General features: G+C 39.7%; 1 protein-coding gene across 2 annotated transcripts in view; it reads left to right on the forward strand.

The window, feature by feature from the left end:
• The window catches only part of FAM117B (family with sequence similarity 117 member B), a 139457-nt gene extending 117914 nt beyond the window's left edge, over positions 1-21543 (forward strand). The window contains exons 5-8 of one of the 2 annotated variants that reach the window (XM_077957380.1): positions 3491-3634; positions 5235-5460; positions 7576-7696; positions 21412-21543. In XM_077957380.1, coding sequence (XP_077813506.1) covers positions 3491-3634; positions 5235-5460; positions 7576-7696; positions 21412-21466 — 546 coding nt within the window. In that variant the 3' untranslated portion in view covers positions 21467-21543. Of the gene's footprint in view, positions 1-3490; positions 3635-5234; positions 5461-7575; positions 7697-16521; positions 20826-21411 lie in introns of those variants that run through there. The other variant, XM_015110678.3, reaches the window with a different exon arrangement.
• Positions 21544-21875: the final 332 nt, after the last annotated feature.

The following is a 21875-nucleotide window of genomic DNA, read 5'->3' on the forward strand; positions in this document are numbered from 1 at the left end:
ACTATATGTGAAAGAAAATAAGTGACAAAAAAATGTGAAAAGATAAAGAATTATTTTAATACATAATAGGGAAAATACAAAATAAAATTTGCAGCTACTGTTTTCTGAGCGTTCATGGCTTTAGAGGCCAGGCACCATACCAGGTTTCCTGTCGTTTCATTCTTAAAGCCATGAGGTAGGTTTCTGTGTCCTGTGTGTTACATATGAGGACCCAACACTAACTGAGCAGTGGAGACATGCTCACTCAGTACTTCTGCATGGAGCTTCCCCTTGGCCTTTTTTAATCACAAATTTCTTGTGTTTGCTAAGGATTCTTGTACTATTATGCTCTTTCTTCTCTTCTTTTCTTTTTTCTTTTCTCTTGCCTTCCTGCCCACCTGCCACCCCCTTTTTCTTTCTCTCTTTCTCTCTCCTTCCTTCCTTCCTTCCTTCCAGTTCTAAAGGGGAGCAGGAATAAAAGGAGAAATAGATATTTAACACTAAGTTCTGTATCACACAGCAAGGTTATCAGGGAATAAAACTAATGGTCATTGATTAGAGGCTCTCTTACCTTTGTCTTCTTGCCCACTTCTTCCTGAAAGAGGTTTTCCGAAGAAACTTTCCTAAATGAAGGATAGGTTAATCACCTTTCTTTGCTAGACAGTAGAAGAGTCTACAAGATGTTCATCTGGCACACTGTTGTTACTAGCTTTGGCGGATACCTCTGTTAATGCTTGTTTCATATTTTATTTTGAGTGTCTTATCAGGAAAAAAGTAATATCCTGTAATTATGTAATCAGATAGTTCTTTCCAAAAGTAATACTGTGACAATAAAAACATTTTTAATTTAAAAATCTCTATGTATAGATTTTGGAAGTGGTTCTCTTAAATAAATAAATCATATCATGAAAATGGCCATACTGCCCAAAGTAATTTATAGATTCAGTGCTATTCCCATCAAACTACCATTGACATTCTTTACAGAATTAGAAAAAACTATTTTAAATTTCATATGGAATCAAAGAAGACCCTGTATAGCCAAGACAGTCCTAAGCAAAAAGTACAAAGCTGGAGGCATCACGCCATCTGACTTCAAACTATACTACAAGGCTACAGTAACCAAAACAGCATAGTACTGGTACCAAAAGAGACACATAGACCAATGGAGCAGGACAGAGACCTTATAAATAACACCACATATCTACAACTATCTGATCCTTGACAAACCTGACAGAAAAAAGCAATGGGGAAAGGATCTCCTATTCAGTAAATGGTGCTAGGAAAACTGGCTAGCCATATGCAGAAAACTGAAATTGGACCCCTTCCTTCCTTACACCTTATACAAAAATTAACTCAAGATGGATTAAAGACTTAAATGTAAAACCCAAAACCGTAAGAACCCAAAACCATAAAAACCCTAGAAGAAATACCATTCAGGACATAGGCATGGGCAAGACTTCATGACAAAAATGCCAAAAGCAATTGCAACAAAAGCCAAAGTTGACAAATGGGATCTAGTTAAACAAAAGAGCTTCTGCACAGCAAAAGAAACTATCATCAGAGTGAACAGGCAACCTACAGAATGGGAGAAAATTTTTGCAGTCTACCCATCTGACAGAGGTTTAATATCCAGAATTTGCAAGGAACTTAAATTTACAAGAAAAAAACAACCCCATCAAAAAATGGACAAAGGATATGAACAGACACTTCTTAAAAGAAGACATTTACATGGCCAACAAACATGTAAAAAATATATGAAAAAAAGCTCAACATCACTATCAGAGAAATGCAAGTGAAAACCACAGTGTGATACCATCTCATGCCAGTCAGAATGGCAATTATTAAAATAAGTCAGGAAAGAATAGATGCTGGTGAGGCTGTGGAGAAATAGGAATGCTTTTACACTGTTGGTGGGAGTGTAAATTAGTTCAACCATTGTGGAAGACAGCATGGCGATTCCTGAACTATCTAGAACCAGAAATATCATTTGACCCATCAATCCCATCACTGTATGTATACCCAAAGGATTATAAATCATTCTGCTATAAAGACACATGCACATATGTGTTTATTGCAGCATTGTTTACAATAGCAAAGGCATAGAACCAACTCAAATGCCGTCAATGATAGACTAGATAAAGAAAATGTGGTACATATACTTCATGGAATACTATGCAGCCTAAAAAGAATGAGATCATGTCCTTTGCAAGGACATGGATGAAGCTGGAAGCCATCATCCTTAGCAGACTAACACAAGAACAGAAAACCAAATACTGCATATTCTCACTCATACATGGGAGTTGAACAATGAGAACACATGGACACAGAGAGGGGAACAACACACACCAGGGCCTGTTCGAGGTAGGAGATGAGGAGAGGGAACTTAGAGGACTGGTCAATAGGTGCAGCAAACCACCATGGCACACGTATACCTTTGTAACAAATCTGCATGTTCTGCACATGTATCTTATTTTTTTTAAGAATAGATAATAATAAATCCCCCCCAGAATATAAATAATTGTATATATTAATCTGTTCTTATGTTGCTATAAATACCTGAGACTGGGTAATTTATAAAGAAAAGAGGGTCTGTGCGTGGTGGCTCATGCCTGTAATCCCAGCACTTTGGGAGGCCTACATAGGCGGATCACAAGGGCAGGAGTTTGAGACCAGCCTGGCAAATATGGTGAAAACCGTCTCTACTAAAAATACCAAAAAAAATTAGCCAGGTGTGGTGGTGGGTGCCTGTGGTCCCAGCTACTCAGGAGGCTGAGGCAGGAGAGTCGCTTGAACCCGGGAGGTGAAGGTTGCAGTGAGTCGAGATCACACCACTGCACTCCAGCCTGGGTGACAGAGTGAGACTTGTCTCAAAAAAAGAAAGAAAGAGGTTTAATTGACTCACAGTTCTGCAGGCTGTACAGGAAGCATGACGCTGGCATTTACTCGATGTCCAGGGAGGCCTTAGGAAACTTACAATCATGGCGGAAGGCAAAGGGGGAGCACACAGGTCACATGGCCGAGCAGAAGCAAGAGAGAGAAGGGGGAGGTGCTATACACCTTTAAACAACCAGATTTCTTAAGAACTCAACAGTACTAAGAGGGATGGTGCTAAACCATTCATGAGAGATCCACCCCCATGATTTGGGTGAGACATCCAAACTCTGTCATTGTGGCACTAGGAGTGTTTAAAGTTATATTCTGAAATCTGAGCTCTGTTACAGTCATAAAAGAATTTTTGAGGTTGACATTCTTTTACTATATATATCCCTGTTCCCTTTGCAGTCATTCATAGGTGTGAATACATTTTCAGAATCCTGCCTTCATTTTGTGGGATCTAGGTTTTAAATTATATTTCATCCATGCTAAGGAGCAGGTTTGCTCACTCACACTTTTTGTGAGGCCTGTAAACTTTGATTTATTTTTGAGTTACTTATGTCTGTTGGAATTATGCTTCAGTCTAGAAAAGTAAAAGGTAATGTTAAGCCTCTCTTCTCCATCCCATTTTCTCAAGGCTCCTGTTCCAAAGAGTGCACTTATTCCTGTAATTCCCATCACTAAATCAACAGGCTCCCGGTTCCGGAATAGCGTGGAAGGATTGAATCAAGAGATTGAAATAATAATTAAAGAGACTGGGGAAAAGGAAGAGCAACTTATAGTAAGTGATCTTGTATCTTAAGATCATTCTTGAATTCTTCTAATTATTAAAAATGCACAGTTTGGGTTTCCATATTTACTTGGGTTTTTTCCTTCTCATTGAGAGAACAAAAATTTATCTCTTTTGAAAATCTTTGACCTGGGCAAGTGAGTGAAAAGTTTTCATTTAGTTGCATGTCATAGAGGCAACTGATCTAACTTGAATTTGAATTACTGAACAGAAACTAGTTTTTGTTTGTCTGTATTTAGAAACCATTAGATGATATACTTCTTATTTGCTATAACTCCATTTAACATAATTAGTAAGCTAAACTCCATTAGTAAGTTTAGCTTACTAATTATGGGGGGCAGAAGTTTACATGACATTGAATACTTTCTAAGCATGAATCTCCTTGCTCCTTTTTTGAATGTCAGTGACTGTTTGGTTTTGGTTGACATGCTAGGCCATGTCATCATAAAGTACAGTTAGAAATGATCTGGCTAGGCACGGTGGCTCACGCCTGTAATCCCAACATTTTGGGAAGTTGAGGCGGGTGGATCACCTGAGGTCAGGAGTTCAAGACCCACCTGGCCAACATGGTGAAACCCCGTCTCTACTAAAAAAATACAAAAAAATACATGGTGGTGCATGCCTGTAATCCCAGCTACTTGGGAGGCTGAGGCAGGGAGAATCGCTTGAACCTGGGAAGTGGAGGTTGCAGTGAACCAAGATTGTGCCATTGCACTCCAGCCTGGGCGACAGAGTGAGACTCCATCTCAAAAAAAAAAAAAGAAATGATCTTCTGCCTATTCTGTCTACTAACTAGAAAACACATGAGAATAATTCCTATGTAAAACAGAAAAATTACTGTTTAGGTTTAAAAACCATGTCACAGAGTGTATTTATTTAACCGTCTATCTATTCTTCAGTGAAGGAGGAATTGAGTATTGTATTGATGCTTAAGATCCTCTCCCTTAAAATAAAAGGTTGGTTTAGCTAAGAGAAAACACAGCTCCCCACACCCTCTCCTCCATGCTGCCTGATGGGGTCCAGGTTCCCTGATTTAATAAAGGTAAATGAATCAGAAGCATGCAGGGAGTTGGTTTCCCTGCTAAGTGATCCACACAGGCTTTCCTTTGTGTGTGTACTTGATTTTCTCCCCATCATTAGCACTTCTGTGATTAACCTTTCCCCCGTTTAGGAAAGTTGACTTGAAAAAATCCTTTCAGGGTGTGGCATCAGTGTCCCTGGTTCACATGATGAATAACCTTTTTTCCTCTAATGTAGACCTAGTGTTACACCTAGATTTCATGGCCCTCACTTAATTTTTAAAATAACCCTTAGCACACGATAAGTGATGCAGTGTAATTCATTTATTCAACAAGCATTGGCCACCTGGTGTATGCCGGGCCTTGGGAATACAGAGTCTTTACCAAAGACTCGGTGGGGGAGTCAGATTAGACAGGGATGTCACTAACATGCAACATGAAATCCTAATAAATAGGAAGGGATTTCTGATTTGTGAGTCTCTGGCACTAGATGTGAAGGTTGACATTGGGTGCATTGCTGGTGATTCGAAATTAATGATAAATATACATATGTTTTAAAAATTTTGTAACAGCCGCAAGATATTCCAGATGGCCATCGTGCTCCACCCCCCCTTGTACAGAGAAGTAGCAGCACGCGCAGCATCGACACACAGACCCCTGGTGGGGCAGACAGGGGGAGCAACAACAGCAGCCGTTCCCAGTCCGTGTCCCCAACATCGTTCCTCACCATTTCCAATGAAGGTAGTGAGGAGAGTCCTTGCTCAGCTGATGACCTGCTTGTTGATCCCAGAGATAAAGGTACAGTGCTGGAGGAATGTGCTATCAGACGATAATGGAATACCTCCTGTTGTATCATTCATTCTATTCATTTTCTAGGAGAACCACCCACTCGAGGCTACTCAGTTAATGTGTTCAAAGCATAGGTTTTAAATTTGGAGTATAAACAGGTTTGACCGTCATGCTCAGTTGATGGTCTGGTTGGGCAAGTTTATGGGCTTTTGTTAGTTTGTATGTCTTTTTTTGTACTTGTTAATACAACTTCCTTATTGGTGAGAAACATTCTTATTGGAATAAATGAGATGAGCACTTGCTCTGAAAAGCACTTTGGTCTCTGTTACCTGATAGTCATGATTTTATTACCTTAATGCTTTTTAAATCAATACAAAGCCTTCAAGTTAGTGTTTTTTAGGATGTGTATTTGTGACATTTTTAACAAGGATTAAATAGATTTATATCAGTGCAGGATGAGTGTTCAAAGCAAGCCTGATGTAAAACGTTGAAGAGTATTTTTAAAAATAACCTTAAAATACCTTAGAAATAACCTGGAAATAGAAGCAGTTTGAATGTTAATTACAAATATTCTTGCCTTTTAAAACAAATATTAGCCTTCCATTTATGTCAGGACAGTATTTTCTTAGCCTAATTCTGGTTACGTTGTGTACTTGAAAGCAATGATAATGACATTTATATATATATGTGTGTGTGTGTATATATATATATATATTTTTTTTGAGACAGAGTCTCGCTCTGTCGCCCAGGCTGGAGTGCAGTGGCATGATCTTGGCTCACTGCAAGCTCCGCCTCCTGGGTTCACACCATTCTCCTGCCTCAACCTCCCGAGTACCTGGGCCTACAGGTGTCTGCTACCACGCCCGGATAATTTTTTGTATTTTTAGTAGAGATGAGGTTTCACCGTGTTAGCCAGGATGGTCTTGATCTCCTGACCTCGTGATCCATGCACCTTGGCCTCCCAGAGTGCTGGGATTACAGGCCTGAGTACCGCGACTGGCCTGTTTATGAGTTCTAAAGCTCAGTTCAGTAGTCATTTATTTCGAACCTCCTCCATACAGTGTGTTGAATGTCCTAAAGTGCTCTGCTGTTAGGACTTGCTGATGCTACTCATCACCTAAGTCATTCAAACTGTAACAAGTGCAGAAGACAGAAGATGCACTGAAGAAGTTACTTTAAACTGTGGAAAGTTGTAAACTGTTGTTCTTTGGACTTTTCTTGCTAGCTTCTGGGTCTGATAAAACATGGGTCAGATAAAATCTGTCCCTTGATTTCCCGTATTTTCTACTTCTACATCAATAACATGTAGAAAGTCTGTAAATAAACTCAATAAATGTGTCCTGATCCATTTGATTTTAGTAGCTGGTTGGCCTCTGTGAATTTCTTTTGTAGGAAAACTGGGCTGTAGTGCTGCTGCCAGCAAGGAGTTTGTAGCTTAGCTGGTACAGACTGAAAATTTAGAACAGACATTTAACATATTAAAATTTTTAAGTTAATATAAATTGAGGATATCAGCACTAAATAATATCAGAGTAAAGAAATGTTCCTCCTGTTAGGGTTAATTTAGAAAGACTTCAAAAAACTTGAATCAGAGCCAGACTTTGAAGAACCTTTTGGAAAATAAACAGAACTTACCCCTTTTAGGTAAGGGGAAATTCATAGGCCAAAAAAAATGTTTGGCATCCGGTGGCTCTGACTACTTGGAGCAAAGATTGTAACCAGAGGACAGAGAAATTGAACTGAGAAATGCTGAGGCGCAGCCCAAGAATTAATCATCAGCAACCAGTGAAGAACCATTTCAGATATTTGTACTGGGAAAAATGGAAGTAGTGTTTGAGTGCATTTGTTTTGTATAGAGTAGAAATAAGGCAGCCAGCCAGGTCAGTGTTCACTACTGAGGGTTATGTGATACAGGCCTAGGCTGTGGTAATTGTAAGTGGAAGTGAAATAAATATTTTATTTGTATATGCATTTATTTAACAAACATTATCTCCTTGATGAAGAAAGCACTGTTCCTGCCCTCAAGTAGTTCACGGTGGGCTAGTCCAAGAACAATTAAATGTAGTATGACTGTATATTTATGTAGTTGTATTTTTTAGTAATCTAATGTGTCATTTCTTGCAGAGAATGGGAACAATTCTCCTTTGCCCAAATATGCAACCTCACCAAAACCTAACAACAGTTATATGTTCAAAAGGGAACCTCCTGAGGGCTGTGAAAGGGTCAAAGTCTTTGAGGAATGCTCGTAAGTATCCCTTCCACCACCCCGCAAAAAAAACTATTATGAGCTTTTTTTTGAGATAGGATCTCACTCTGTCACCTAGGCTGGACTGCACTAATGCAGTCACAGGTCACACTGCAACCTCTACCTCCTAGGCTCCAGTGATCTTCCCGCCTCAACCTCCCAAGTAGCTGGGAATACAGATGCACGCCACTAGCCTGGCTAATTGTGTGTGTGTGTGTGTGTTTTTTTTTTTTTTTTTTTTTTTTTTTTGGAGATGGAGTCTCACTCTGACGCCCAGGCTGGAGTACAGTGCCACAATCTCGGCTCACTGCAATCTCTGCTTCCTGGGTTCACGCCATTCTCCTGCCGCAGCTTCCCGAGTAGCTGGGACCATAGGCACCCACAACCACGCCTGGCTAATTTTTTATATTTTTAGTAGAGGCGAGGTTTCACCGCATTGGCCAGGATGGTCTCGATCTCCTGACCCTGTGATCTGCCCGCCTTGGCCTACCAAAGTGTTGGGATTACAAGTGTGAGCCACTGCACCTGGCCTAGCCTGGCTAATTTTTTAAAGTTTGGAGAGACAGGGTCTCACTGTGTTGTCCAGGCTGGTCCCAAACTCCTGGGCACAAGCAATCCTCCTGCCTCAGCCTCCTGAAGTGCTGGGATTACAGGCATGGGCCACTGTGCCCAGCCTATTATCAGCATTTTTAAGTAAGCTGAAAGAATAGTATAGTGATCATTCATATATCTACAACCCAGATTAGATAATAGCTAACATTTTGCAGTATTTACTAAAAGTTACCACAGTACTGCTGTGTAGCCACAGTATGATTATCACACCTTAGAATATTGACAGTAATGCTTAATATCAGCTAATACCCATTTGTTATTCAAATTTCCTTAGTTGTCTGCAAAACGTCTTCTGTGGTTGTCATTTGTGACATGTATCCAGTCATGTTTACATGTTGAATTTAGCAGTATATTTATTCCAGATAGACCATGAATCTCACCTAGTGTGGTTCCATTCTTTCAAGGAGGCTAGTCTGGGCAACATAGCAAGATCCATTCTCATAAATACATTTAAAATACACACACACACCCCTACCTCACTGTGAGGAAGATAATCTAAGCAGGATTTTTTTTTTTTTTTTTTGAGAAAGAGTCTCACTCCGTCGCCCAGCCTGGAGTGCAGTGGCGCAATCTCGTCTCACTGCAAGCTCCACCTCCCTGGTTCACTCCATTCTCCTGCCTCAGCCTCCTGAGTGGCTGGGACTACAGGTGCCCGCCACCACGCCCGGCTAATTTTTTGCATTTTTAGTAGAGACGGGGTTTCACTGTGTTAGCCAGGATGGTCTCGATCACCTGACCTCGTGATCCACCCACCTTGGCCTCCCAAAGGGTGGGGATTACAGGCATGAGCCACCACGCCCGGCCTAAGAAGGATTTTAAACTAACAGTAGTATCTAGTGCCCTTGGTATGTGATCACCTATATTCACATACTTCTTTTGGCTGGTACTCTAGTCAGCCACTCCTATTTTATTTTTTTATTTTTTTTATTTTTTTATTTTTTTTTAGTAGAGACGGGGTTTCACCGGGTTAGCCAGGATGGTCTCGATCTCCTGACCTCGTGATCCACCCGTCTCGGCCTCCCAAAGTGCTGGGATTACAGGCTTGAGCCACCGCGCCCGGCCCACCACTCCTATTTTAAACTCGTAAGTCGCCCAGAAAGTATACAGCCTGTGACTCCTTGCTTTATAAGTGATGACTAAGGGTGTGAGGTTTGTGTGAGATTGAGCAAATTAGCTGAAGAATGTTATTTGGAGATACGATGACAGTGTTTAGCCCTCGCCGTCTAATTTCACTGTGGTTGCCAAGTCTGAAAGCCACCCTTTTTGGCTTTTTCTTACTGCGAATCCTGAAATACAACGTGGAGATTGTCCAGCCTTTTGCAGTTCACACAGTTTGTCATCGTCTTTTATCATGAACATCTTGGAGTGATTTGAAATATGGCATTCTAGGCTGGGCGTGGTGGCTCATGCCTGTAATCCCAGCACTTTGGGAGACCAAGGTGGGTGGATCACTGAGGTCAGGAGTTCGAGACCAGCCTGGCCAACATGGTGAAACACCATCTCTATTAAAAATACAAAAATTAGCTGGGCGCAGTGGCGCACGCCTGTAATAATCCCAGCTACTCGGGAGGCTGAGGCGGGAAAATTGCTTGAACCTGGGAGGTGGAGATTGCACTGAGCCAAGATTGTGCCATAGCACTCCAGCCTGGATGACAGAGGGAGACTGTCTCAAACCAAAAAAAAAAAAAAAAAAAGGCATTCTTTTGTTTCTCTTATGTGCTTTCTTGTCAGTGCTTCCTTTAACCTGAATTCTGAATAATGTAACCACACAAAGAGCATTGGTTTTGAATCCCTTTAACTTCTCTAGTAGGAAACACCAGTCTCCTATCTGCTTCTGTGACTGTAATTGAAAACTCTTGTTTTAGCAACTGCTTATTTTAGGTTTTTTCACCATATTAGCCTATAAGTTTTAAGTGGTACTAGCTGAGAGTTTAAGCCAGTTTTATAGCAGATTTGTTCCATGGATTCCCTGCATTATAATCACCTGGGGAGTTAGTAGAAACTGTAGATTACAAGACCCTACCCCAGACTTAATGTATGGGTAAATATGGACGTAGGACATGACCTCTGCATCTTTATCAAGTAGCTCAGATGATTTTTCTGCCCAATATGAAAATACTGGCTTATACTTTTTCATGAGTATTCTTAAGAAATTAGGTCATTGTTTTCACTGGTGTGGAAATCATGTTCCACTCCTTTCTGGCCTGTATAGTTTCCATTGAGAAGTCTGTTGCCAGACAAATTGGAGCTCCTTTATATGTTGTTTGCTTCTTTCCTCTTGCTGCTTTTAGGATCTTCTCTTTGTCCTTGACTTTGAATGTTTGATTATTTTATGTCTTGGGGTAGTTGTTTTTGGGTCAAAGCTGTTTGGTGTTCCCTGACCTTCCTGTACCTGGGTATTTATATCTTTCTCAGGTTTTGGAAAGTTTTCTGTTACTACTTCTGAGAATAAGCTTTCTACCCCTTTGCTATCATTTGACTCCCTCTTGAAAAACAATAATTCCTAGATTTGGTCTTTTGAGGTAATTTTCTGTATCTTGTAGATGGTCTTTGTTCCTTTTCATTCTTTTCCCTTTTTTCTCCTCTGACTGTATATTTCCAAATAGCCTGGCTTCAAGCTCACCAATTCTTTCCTGTTTGATTCATCTGTTTAGATCCTCTAATGAATTTTTTAGTTCTGCAAATGTATTTCTCAGTTCTAAGATTTGTTTGATTTTTAAAAATTATTTCAGTCTCTTTGTTAAATTTATTTGATAAATTTCTGAATTGTTTTTCTGTGTTATCTTGGAGATCACTGAGTTTTCTTAAGACTGCTATTTTGAATTATTGGTTAGCAAATTCACATATTGGTGTCTCATTAGCATCAGTCACTGGTTCTTTGCTTTGTCCATTTAAGGAGGTCATGGTTCCCTGTTTATTCTTGTGGATTTAAGTTTGTCTTTGCATTGAAGGATTATTTATTCTAGTTTTCTCTGTCTGGCTTGTTTTGGTTTTTGTTACATATATTTGCTTACAGATTCTTCACTGCTAGATCGCTGCCTCCTTTTTGGCTCTGGGTGGCGCCTTAAACAGAGGTCCACATGAGTCTAGTAAACAACCTAAAGGCTGCTGCTCCTGAAGCAGGGAGGTCCCAATGCTCTCAGCAGCCTGGGAAAGCTAGGTCGGAGTTCCTGCCGAAGGAACCTGTGTGGTGCTGCCGAACCACTGTGATGTGGCATCTCCTTTCACCGAATTCCACAGCAGAGTTTCCAGGGCTGAGGATGGCATTTCTGCCTCCCGTCTTTGTCTTCGCCTTTCCTCGGGGATATTTTTCCTTTCATGTATTTACCATGTTTCCCATGGGTTAAGGCAGTGTCTTGTCAGGGAACCCAGGATTGTGGGGAAGCTGGTTGTCTACCCCAGTCTCACTTTTTCTGGTGTAGAAATCATGAATTGTGCTGGGCAGAATGAGGGTAGGGTTGTCACACATGTGGAAATCTGATTCTCAGTTTTTTCACTTCTCTGTGGCCCCAGGAACTGTCTCTTCATGTTTGAGTTCTTGGATATTGCTAGTAATAATCTCAGTAATACATATTTGTTTTTGGTTTTCTGTGGCAGGGAGTGGAACCATGTGCTTCTTTACCACTATTTTGGAACTGGAAAGCAGAAATGGGCTTATTCTATTAGGTAAAAATCTGTTGGCCCAAATGTACTTTTTTGGAGTTGTGCCTGCCCCCCTCCACCGCCAATCCTGCTGAGACAGGTTCTCTGTCACCCAGGCTGGAGTGCAGTGTTGCAGTCAACAGCCCACTGCAGCCTCAACCTCCCCGGGCCCAGGCAATCCTCTCACCTCAGCCTCCCAATTAGCTGAGACTACAGGCATCCGCCACCACACCCAGCTAGTTTTTCTAGAGATGGGGTTTTGGCATGTGCCCAGGCTGGTCTTGAACTCCTGGGCTCAAGTGATCCACCTTCCTTGACCTCCTAAAGTGCTGGGATTATAGGCATGAGCCACTGTGTCTGGCCTGAGTTGAGCTCTTTGATTTACTCACTGGCCCTTAGGATTTGCCCAAGTGCTAAATGTAGAGATTTGGTTGCTTGACTCCAAAACATTTTGATTGTTTTTAAGAAATGACTTTAAATATTTGTTGGGTTGGTGGCATGAGCCACCATGCCCAGTCATATTACATGTTTTATGGCACATTGATCTGTTAGTAGAAGGTAAACCTATTTTTTTTTAATGTAATGTTTATTATACATTTTACTGGTAGAAAGACTGTGTAACACAAATACACTATTAATATTTTAATTATGTTCCAAAGACAAATTAGCAGTAGTAACTAAGAGTGGATATCTAAGAAGTAATTTTAACTTTTTGTCAATAGAAGAAGTTACTCAAAGTCTTTTTAAAAAATTAGTCTCTTTTTGTCCTAGATATGTCAAAATTAGAGCAATAACCACTGTGCACACTACCATTAAAGCAAAAGTGGATTGCTGGTCCCGATATAATATTTCAGCTTTAGGCATTCTTTTAAGAATACTTTTCTCAGTAAGTCTTACTTTTGCTTTAAAGTACTAACTCTGACCTGAACTGGGGGGTCAGGATGGGGTAAGGAGTGATCTCTGATTTCTAGAAATGTATCTGTTTACTGGCCGGGCACAGTGGCTCAAGCCTGTAATCCCAGCACTTTGGGAGGCCGAGACGGGCGGATCACGAGGTCAGGAGATCAAGACCATCCTGGCTAACACGGTGAAACCCCGTCTCTACTAAAAAATACAAAAAAACTAGCCGGGCGAGGTGGCGGGCGCCTGTAGTCCCAGCTACTCGGGAGGCTGAGACAGGAGAATGGTGTAAACTCGGGCGGCGGAGCTTGCAGTGAGCTGAGATCCGGCCACTGCACTCCAGCCTGGGCGACAGAGCGAGACTCCGTCTCAAAAAAAAAAAAAAAAAAAAAAAAAAAGAAATGTATCTGTTTACCTGAAAGAAAACAGGTGGTTGGATTTGGGCCCAAAAAGGACAAAACCAGATTTTGTACTTCTGTCTCTATAATCTTTTTGATAATAGCACATACCGTAGCCATGTCATCTGTACTTAGTCCTTTTTAATGAAGTTGAATATACTCTTTCCTGATCCCAGCCAATGAAGTCCTTAGATTCTTACACATTATGGCTTCTTTGCAATATAGAGGCATTTTTTAGTTATATCTACTTTGAGACACAAGCCTTTTGGAATAACTGCTTAAGAAAAAGTAAAAATTTATAAATAGCTTGAGATTTTATTTTCTTTCTGTGTATGGTTTGTAAGTTGAAGAATGCTTTGAAGTAACGTTAGTATTTGCAGCTTCAACTAGCATACGTGTAGGTCACATATCCTGTGGTGGGTCGTGTTTTTCTTGGATAATGCACTCTTGGAAGCCACAGAGGTTAGGAAAGTGATTCTTCTTGGTGGGTTGGGGTAATGACAGGAAGAAGGCACAAGGAGAGTTTTTTTGGTGCTTTATGTTATATTGGTGTTAATGTTCTGTTTCCTGATCTGATCAGTTAGACAAATTATTACTGTTTACATTATTTTGTGTGAGGTATATCGTAAGTCTGTTTTCATGAAATCTGCAAGGAAGTTAAATGGTCTTTTAGATTCCTGTCATTAAAAAAACAATTCCAGATCAAAAACTTTATCTAAATCAGGAAGCTTATACTTCAGAAATGTCAAGTTTCATCCCAGAGACCTATTAGCAGCCACAAGTCTTAAGTCTTTTTTTTTTTTTTTTTTTTTTTATGAGACAGAGTCTCTCTCTGTTGCCCAGGCTAGAGTGCAGTGGCGCGATCTCTGCTCCCTGCAAGCTCCGCCTCCTGGGTTCACACCATTCTCCTGCCTCAGCTTCCCGAGTAGCTGGGACTACAGGCGCCCGCCACCATGCCTGGCTAGTTTTTTATATTTTTAGTAGAGACGGGGTTTCACTGTGTTAGCCAGGATGGTCTCGATCTCCTGACCTCATTATCTTCCCACCTTGACCTCCCAAGGTGCTGGGATTACAGGCGTGAGCCACCGTGCCTGGCCATCTTAAGTCATTTTTAAGAAGATAACCTCAAACAAATAAGTTAATGAAAATTTTTAGGCCTCATTTGGATGGAAGTGTTAAAATTAACTTGCCTTTTCATTTTCTACAAGAAATTTTTCATTTTACAAGAATGAAAGTTAACTTTGGTAATTCTGTCCTCAAAGGAAAATTTAGGCATTATTTCATTATGGAAACATAACCTCACCTTCCTCATGTTCAGTGTATTGAAAATCATGCTCTCAGACAGTAAAAATAGAAGGGTGTGTGTTGTTCTTATCAGTAATATACCCAGATATACTTGTGGCACTAAAAGTACTCAACTATTCAGCAAAGAATAGTGCCCAAGTTGAACATAACTTACATGATGTATTTTTCTTTGTTCTGAATTGTTATGTTTGCCAAAGCTCTCCATAGTGTTCACTGTTAATAAAATCTGCCCACCTAATCATTGTCTACTTGGAACACACATCTTTTTGGTGTCCACTCCCCATCTGCTGTTTACTCATTCTTCAAAACCCAGCTCGGGAGGTTGCTACCAAACCCTCCCTCTTCCTACAGGCCACAGGTTATCCACCCCCTTGTGCTACTTCTAAACTTTTTTATAAACCTTTGTTATCATGCCTGTTAGATTCTCTTGTGGAGGTCTTAACCTCTTCTGTGCTGTGGACAACTTTGGTAGTCTGTCTGGTAAAGCTTGTGGATCCCTTCTCTGAATAATGTTTTAAATGCATCATATACCCAAGATTATAAAGGCAGCTAGTTATGTTGAAACACAGCTCTGTCCCCATCACTCCTCACTCCACAAGAACTATAAATTTAGTCCTCTCCTCCTTGTGGATTGTTTCAACTTTGTATCCTCAGAATTTAGTGCACACTTGCATTTTTATTGAAGATTTAGATTTTTTTTGTTTTTGTTTTTGTTTTGGTTTTTGTTTTTTTGAGACAGGGTCTTGCTCTGCTGCCCAGGCTGGAGTGCAGTGGCCCAATTATGGCTCACTACAACCTCCACCTCCCAGGGTCAAGCTATCCTCCCATCTCAGCCTCCCAAGTAGCTGGGGCTACAGGTGCATGCCACCACACTATTGTTTTTAAAGGTTTTTATAAAGACGAGGTCTCACTATGTTGCCCAGGCTGGTCTGGAACTCCTGGGTTCAAGTAAGCCTCCCCGCTCAGAATCCCAAAGTTGTAGAATTAGTGAACCAACACGGCTGACTGATTTAGATTTTTAATGTCATTGGAAGAGATGAGAATCAACCTAAGTCTTGATTTATTTAGGTTCTCCCACCTTAGTTTTTTGGCATTTCCGTGTTACTTTAACAATGTAGTTTTTTTATACTTTTAATTTTCATGAAATACCATTAATACCAATATCTTTTTCAACAATTTGGGTTTTCAGGAGGACCTAGGAAAAGGGAAGAATTTGGCTTTAATAAAAAACTTTCAAAGCAAAGGAGTTTTTATTTTGATTTCACATTTATATTATATTGCTCAGAAAACACTTTAATAATTAAACTTTCAAAGCAAAGGAGTTTTTATTTTGATTTCACATTTATATTATATTGCTCAGAAAACTATCATGGTTAATTCAAAGAATTGTTTCCATCAAAGAGATTTTTACAAGCACTTGAAGAGAAAAGCCATGCCTGCCATAGTTTTAGTCATGCAATGGTGGAACTTAGCAAAAGATGGACATTGTATATCTTTGATTTCCTTACTGCCTCCTTCCAGTATACTATAGACCTTGGGAAAAATCATGGCCGTGGAATATACCATACATAAAGGCATACATGTCTTTAAACATCTAGATTTTCTTTTGCTATAGGAAATGCATTATTCCCTTGACTGTCTTAGCTCTTCATTACATGCAGTGCTCATGGGGCTGAGCTGCCTGCATGGTAACAGGGCTGTCGAGGGAACTGAAAGCAGCATTGATGATGGGGGCTTCTTGCATTCTAAGATACATATGTTGAATCCTGTGTCAGATAGCACTTTGGTCCTTGGTGTTTGAAGCTTTTGACAGAGCTTGAGTTTTAAATTCCTTTTCTGTGCTGTAAGTTAACTGTTTTTTAAAAATAAAAGAGCTTGTTTCCAAGTTTTTTTTTTTGTTGTTGTTGTTGTTTTTTTTTATTAAAGTTCTGTGACTTAAAAGCATTGGGTTGTCTGTTCTGTGTCTAGGCCAAAACAGCTTCATGAAATCCCAGCCTTTTATTGTCCTGACAAAAACAAGGTGAATTTCATTCCTAAAAGTGGATCTGCTTTCTGCCTCGTCAGCATCCTCAAGCCACTCCTTCCCACCCCAGATCTTACACTCAAGGGCTCTGGCCACAGCCTGACAGTCACCACTGGCATGGCAACCACTCTGCTGCAGCCTATTGCTGTGGCCTCCCTGTCTACAAACACAGAGCAAGACCGAGTCTCTCGAGGAACAAGTACAGTCATGCCATCAGCTTCTCTACTCCCACCACCAGAACCAATTGAGGAAGCTGAAGGATAGGTCACAGTGCAAAGTGGCTGTTGTTCTGGGAAATTGGAAACCTCCTCAGATCACTGGACTCTGATGGCATCGTGCACTTCTGGCCAGCTGTGGTGTGCTCCAGCTCTCCAGTGACATGTGACGGTGAGGCTTCTGGAAGAAAGGATCCCCCATGATGGCTCTGCCTGACTTGTGAACGCCAACCCTCAGTGCTTAGCCTGCTTTTTATCAAAGCACTGATTGCAACAAGAAAGGTCTCATTCTTTACCTTTGGAGAGACAATATCACGTTTTTGTTTTCGAATTAGACTTCTTTAAAACACACACACACACACACACACACACACACACACACACACACACACCCCTGATCCTTGCCAACATGATTCCTAAAGGGAGATGTGACTGATGCTGCAAGAACCATCTTTTCTATGAAAATGACTATTTTATAATATACCAATGTTACATTTTCTGAAACGTAGCAAACAGGATGTTCAAAAGTTTCTTTGGTGGCCTCTGTTTCTTGTTCCCTTTCTAGATGTGTGCTTTTCTCAGCTGTTTTCAGCTTTGGGACCAAAGGGATTGTTGATGTTTTCCCAGCAATCTTAATCTCATGACTATGTTCTTCTCCCAAACAAGGATTGATAGGTAAATGCATTGAACAAGTATATATAAAAAGAGATAAAAAGCAATATTCGTACATTATGTGATTTATGTTTTTTGATGTCAAAAGTTTGTGCTTTGGGTGAAATATTTGTATAACTGCTGTTTCTTCACTACTCTTGTACACATTTCACCATGTGGTCAGAAAAATTGTAGTCCGAAGACAAGTGCTTTAATATGTTTTCACCCATATTGGAACTTGATTTAAAAGTCAGTGAGCCGAAAGGAAACTATCCAGTGTTGATTGATAGCTAAGAGTAAGGAGCCCCTTTGGTTTTCTGTGATATATATATAATATCACACGCTCTCCTTCCTTCACCACAGGTGTTATTCTACCTTTAATCATCACTGTATCATAGCCCCAAAGAGATCCTGAAATGGCTGTGCATGGATTTCCTCCTTTGCCCTTGTGATGTTGTTGTCTTGTGGATTTGGTCGGGCTAGTAGTTTGCCAGGAGTGTAATCCGGTGGATAGTGATCCGAACTGTAGCCGCAGAATCCTGTGACTGACATTTTCTTTGTGGTGGTGGTTGGCCCTGAGATTTGTTGCCTACAGATTTTGCGCATTTACCCCCTAACAATCCACATAGTGGGGAAAATAGACAAGAACTTGAGTATGAATGGTAAGCGCCTTTGAAAACTCCATACAGTTTTTGATTTGGACTCATCCTAATATAAATCACTACCAGTATCACATGGTATCAGTATTTGATTTCTGGATATATGGTAGTGAGATTAAGGAGCAGCTTTTTTTTTTTTTTTTTGAGATGGAGTTTCACTTTTGTTGCCCAGGCTGGAGTGCAATGGCGCGATCTCGGTTCACTGCAATCTCTGTCTCCTGGGTTCAAGCAATTCTCTTGCCTTAGCCTCCCAAGTAGCTGGGATTACAGGCACGTGCCACCACACCCAGCTAATTTTGTATTTTTAGTAGAGATGGAGTTTCACCATGTTGGTCAGGCTGGTCTCGAACTCCCGGCCTCAGGTGATCTGCTCGTCTCGGCCTCCCAAAGTGTTGGGATTACAGGTGTGAACCACCGCACTGGCCAGGAACAGCTCTTTTTAAAAGTGAGTTTCAGTAAACAGTACTGAATAAAAGCATCCTTTTCATATCTTCATATACTACTTTATAATGCAATAATTTACTGTTCCTATACATATTATAGGCAGAAAAAGTTTTTAAATCCTTATAAAAAGGATACAGTTTAGAAGGTTAATATGTCAGCTTACCCAGACATATTCTATCAAGGAAAACCTAGTGGTAGCAATAAATCTTCGGAAAGGACTTCTTATACTCATGTACCTTTAAAACATCTAAGTAATTTAAAATAAGCCCTGTTGAGTTTAAAATCGAGATGTATTGAGGTAAAACAGATAAATTCAAACATTTGAATAAATCTGTCAAGTTTTAGATGGTAGGATTGATGAACTTTGGTAGTTTCTCAATCCAAAACTAATTTATTTGGAACTAGTATGTTATGGCTTCTCAGTCATTAAAAGCTCAGTTATTTGGGGTCCACACTTTCTCACTGAGACCCTTGCTATTTTGCCTTCTTTGTTATGCATTATAACTTGACTGTATCACCACTGAGTATCTGCTGTATCAGAAGTTCAGAAGAAAAGGTACAACTGAAATCAGAATGGGGGTAGAGGAAGTTAAAAACAATTTATTTAAAAAGAAACTTTGGTTTTTTGATGACTTGAATTCTGTTAAATCTGTGTTCCTGGCCTTGCACTTCTGTTCCTCTTCCATCTCCATCCTTGCTAGTCACAATGGCATTTTAGAACTAGAATGCCACGCTGTAGAGGTTTTCTCTTTTGCTCTGTTGTGCATATTTGTCTAATTCATATCTTTCTGTGGAGTTTCATATATCCTTAATCTAAAGTAACTTAAAATTGGAATGGAAGAACAAGTTTCACAATTATTTACAGTCTTATAAATAGAACTTCTAGTCTAATGTTTGGTTGTAAGGAGAATGTGAATTTGCAGGTAAATGAATTGTATGGCAACCAGACAGATCCCTGGGGTTTGGGAGAAATAGAGCTTGAGATTTCAAAAAAAAGGTACAAGGTACAAAACAACTCTAACTGCCAGTGCCAAAGGGCTAATTTTTAAGCATGTAAGCTTTATCACAGTCTTGAAAAAACATTAACCATAGGTTTATTCAGCTGTTTTATTTAACCCTTAGTTCCCTGGTGGTTGATTTTTTTTTTTAATGGGTCTTCAGCTTTCCAGTGAAATGTGACACTCTCAATAGAATGCATAATGTTGGTTTCTAAAATTACACTCCATAATTATTGTTATTCTGTAGAAAACTGTACAGAAGGTAAATAGAATAGCTTCAATGGGAATATAATTTAAAATTTTTTAATTTTATAAAAATTTACTTCCATTGCATTAAAAGAAATGGGTAGCATGTGTCTTTCAGAGAAAGGAGCTATTTGGTTATTCACTTTGTCAATCTTAGTTTTTTTTAAATCTTTAAACAATTTCTTCTTTGTGATGATAAAAATTATATAAATTTACTGTTTCTGATCATGACTGAGTCTATTACTTGTCATGGCTTTTGTAAGCAACTGTGTTTTAAAAATACCGGTTTTGCCTCTTTGGTTACACGTGGTGAGCATGGATGTCAAGATTATTTTTCAACTAGATTATTCAATTTGTTTTATATTTCTTATACTTCATACTTATGACCACAGTCCAAATCAGTCTTTTAGAAGGTGCTCTTGCTAACTGTGGAATATTTCACAACATGAAAGTCCTTTTTCTCCACTTTCAGTGGTTGGCTTTCACTGAAAGAAAGTGTAAAAAAAGGCAGAATTTATAGCTTTCACTATGTCCAAGACTAGGACTGGGTTATAAAGATTTTCTTTTGTGAAGGAAAATAAAAGAAAATTTGCCAGTACTGCATTGACTTTACTATTGTAAACTTAAGATTCATTCCTTAGTGCTTGGAATTTTGATGTCTCAAAACCAGATGAGTGGAAGTGCTGAATTTGCAAAATAAAGCTAAGAATGCTTAACTCCGCACTTTAAGGTTTAAGTTATACTCTGACCAAATTGATCAGCAGAGCAGCCCTGAACAGCATTTTGTTTATACAGTCTTGTTGAAGAATAGAATTTTTTTAACCCTCCATTTTTTGTCTCTGTGGAAGCTGTGTAACTCTTTTTAAAACACGATTTAAAACATTTTGTTATTCTAACAATTCTTTCAAAAAACAGCATTTCCAATGGTAATCGGTATTGTTACGCTGTACTTATGTATTCCCTGTACCTGAACACTTGTTGCTGCCTCACAAGAAAATAGAACTTTTATGTTAAAAATAAAGTCTGTTCTTCTTGAGTTTTTTTCTGTGAATTTTTATGAATATTGTCCAAATTCAATTACATTTCTTTTTGGACTGGTTATTTAGCTTTTAAGTGGTACATTGTTTTTCTCAAACTAATAGAAAAATGTGTTTGTGTTCAGCAGCAGGTTCCTTGCTACCCCTCACTTGACCTAGAACTGAAGGTACCTGCTCTTTGGGGTAAGTGCTAGGCACACATTGACATCTAAGCAGCACAGAGAGATACCCGTGTGTGAGGAATTCACTGCTTACAGTTTTGTTAGAGGTAACTTAGCTGGGGCAGTTACCTAAATTCAATATAAAGTACATAAAGAGGAGTTTTTTTGTTTTGTTAATTCTTGGTAATTCAGCCATATTCTTTCTTTGTGACAGTGTCTTATATATGCAAGACAGTCATTCAGTTTCAGGGGACAGTTGTTGAGTTTTGGGGGTTTTGTCTGTATCCACACAACAGAGCTGGTCAGAAGGCTACATTGTAATAACTTAGAAAGTAGGGACACATTTTAAGTGACATACGTCACAGTAATTTTGCCACCATGCCTGGCTAATTTTTATATAAATTTATTTTATTTATTTTCGTAGAGACAAGGTCTTGTCACATTGCCTAGGCGGGTCTCAAACTCCTGGCCTCAAGTGATCCTCCCATCTCTGCCTCCCAAAGTGCTGGGCTCAAGGGATCCTGCCGCCTCTGCCTCCCAAGTGGTTGGGACCACAGGTATGTGCCACCATGCCTGGCTAATTTTTATATAAAATTATTTAATTTTTGTTTTCATAGAGACAAGGTCTTGCCACATTGCTTAGGCTGGTCTCGAACTCCTGGCCTCAAGTGATCCACCTCTGTCTCCCAAAGTGCTGGGATTATAGGTGTGAGCCATTGTGCCTAACCTGTTAACATTTTTGAAATATTATTTCTGAGCAAAAAAGTTAACCAGAGTTTGAGGATAGCTAATGTATTTACACAGTAATTTAACATAGTATCAAATGCAAAGAGAATTCTAAAATTGGCACGTAAAGTTTTCTCCCTTTCTTTCTCAGTGTTCCCCCAC

Source organism: Macaca mulatta, chromosome 12 (assembly GCF_049350105.2).
Source record: "Macaca mulatta isolate MMU2019108-1 chromosome 12, T2T-MMU8v2.0, whole genome shotgun sequence".
Lineage (NCBI taxonomy): Eukaryota > Metazoa > Chordata > Mammalia > Primates > Cercopithecidae > Macaca > Macaca mulatta.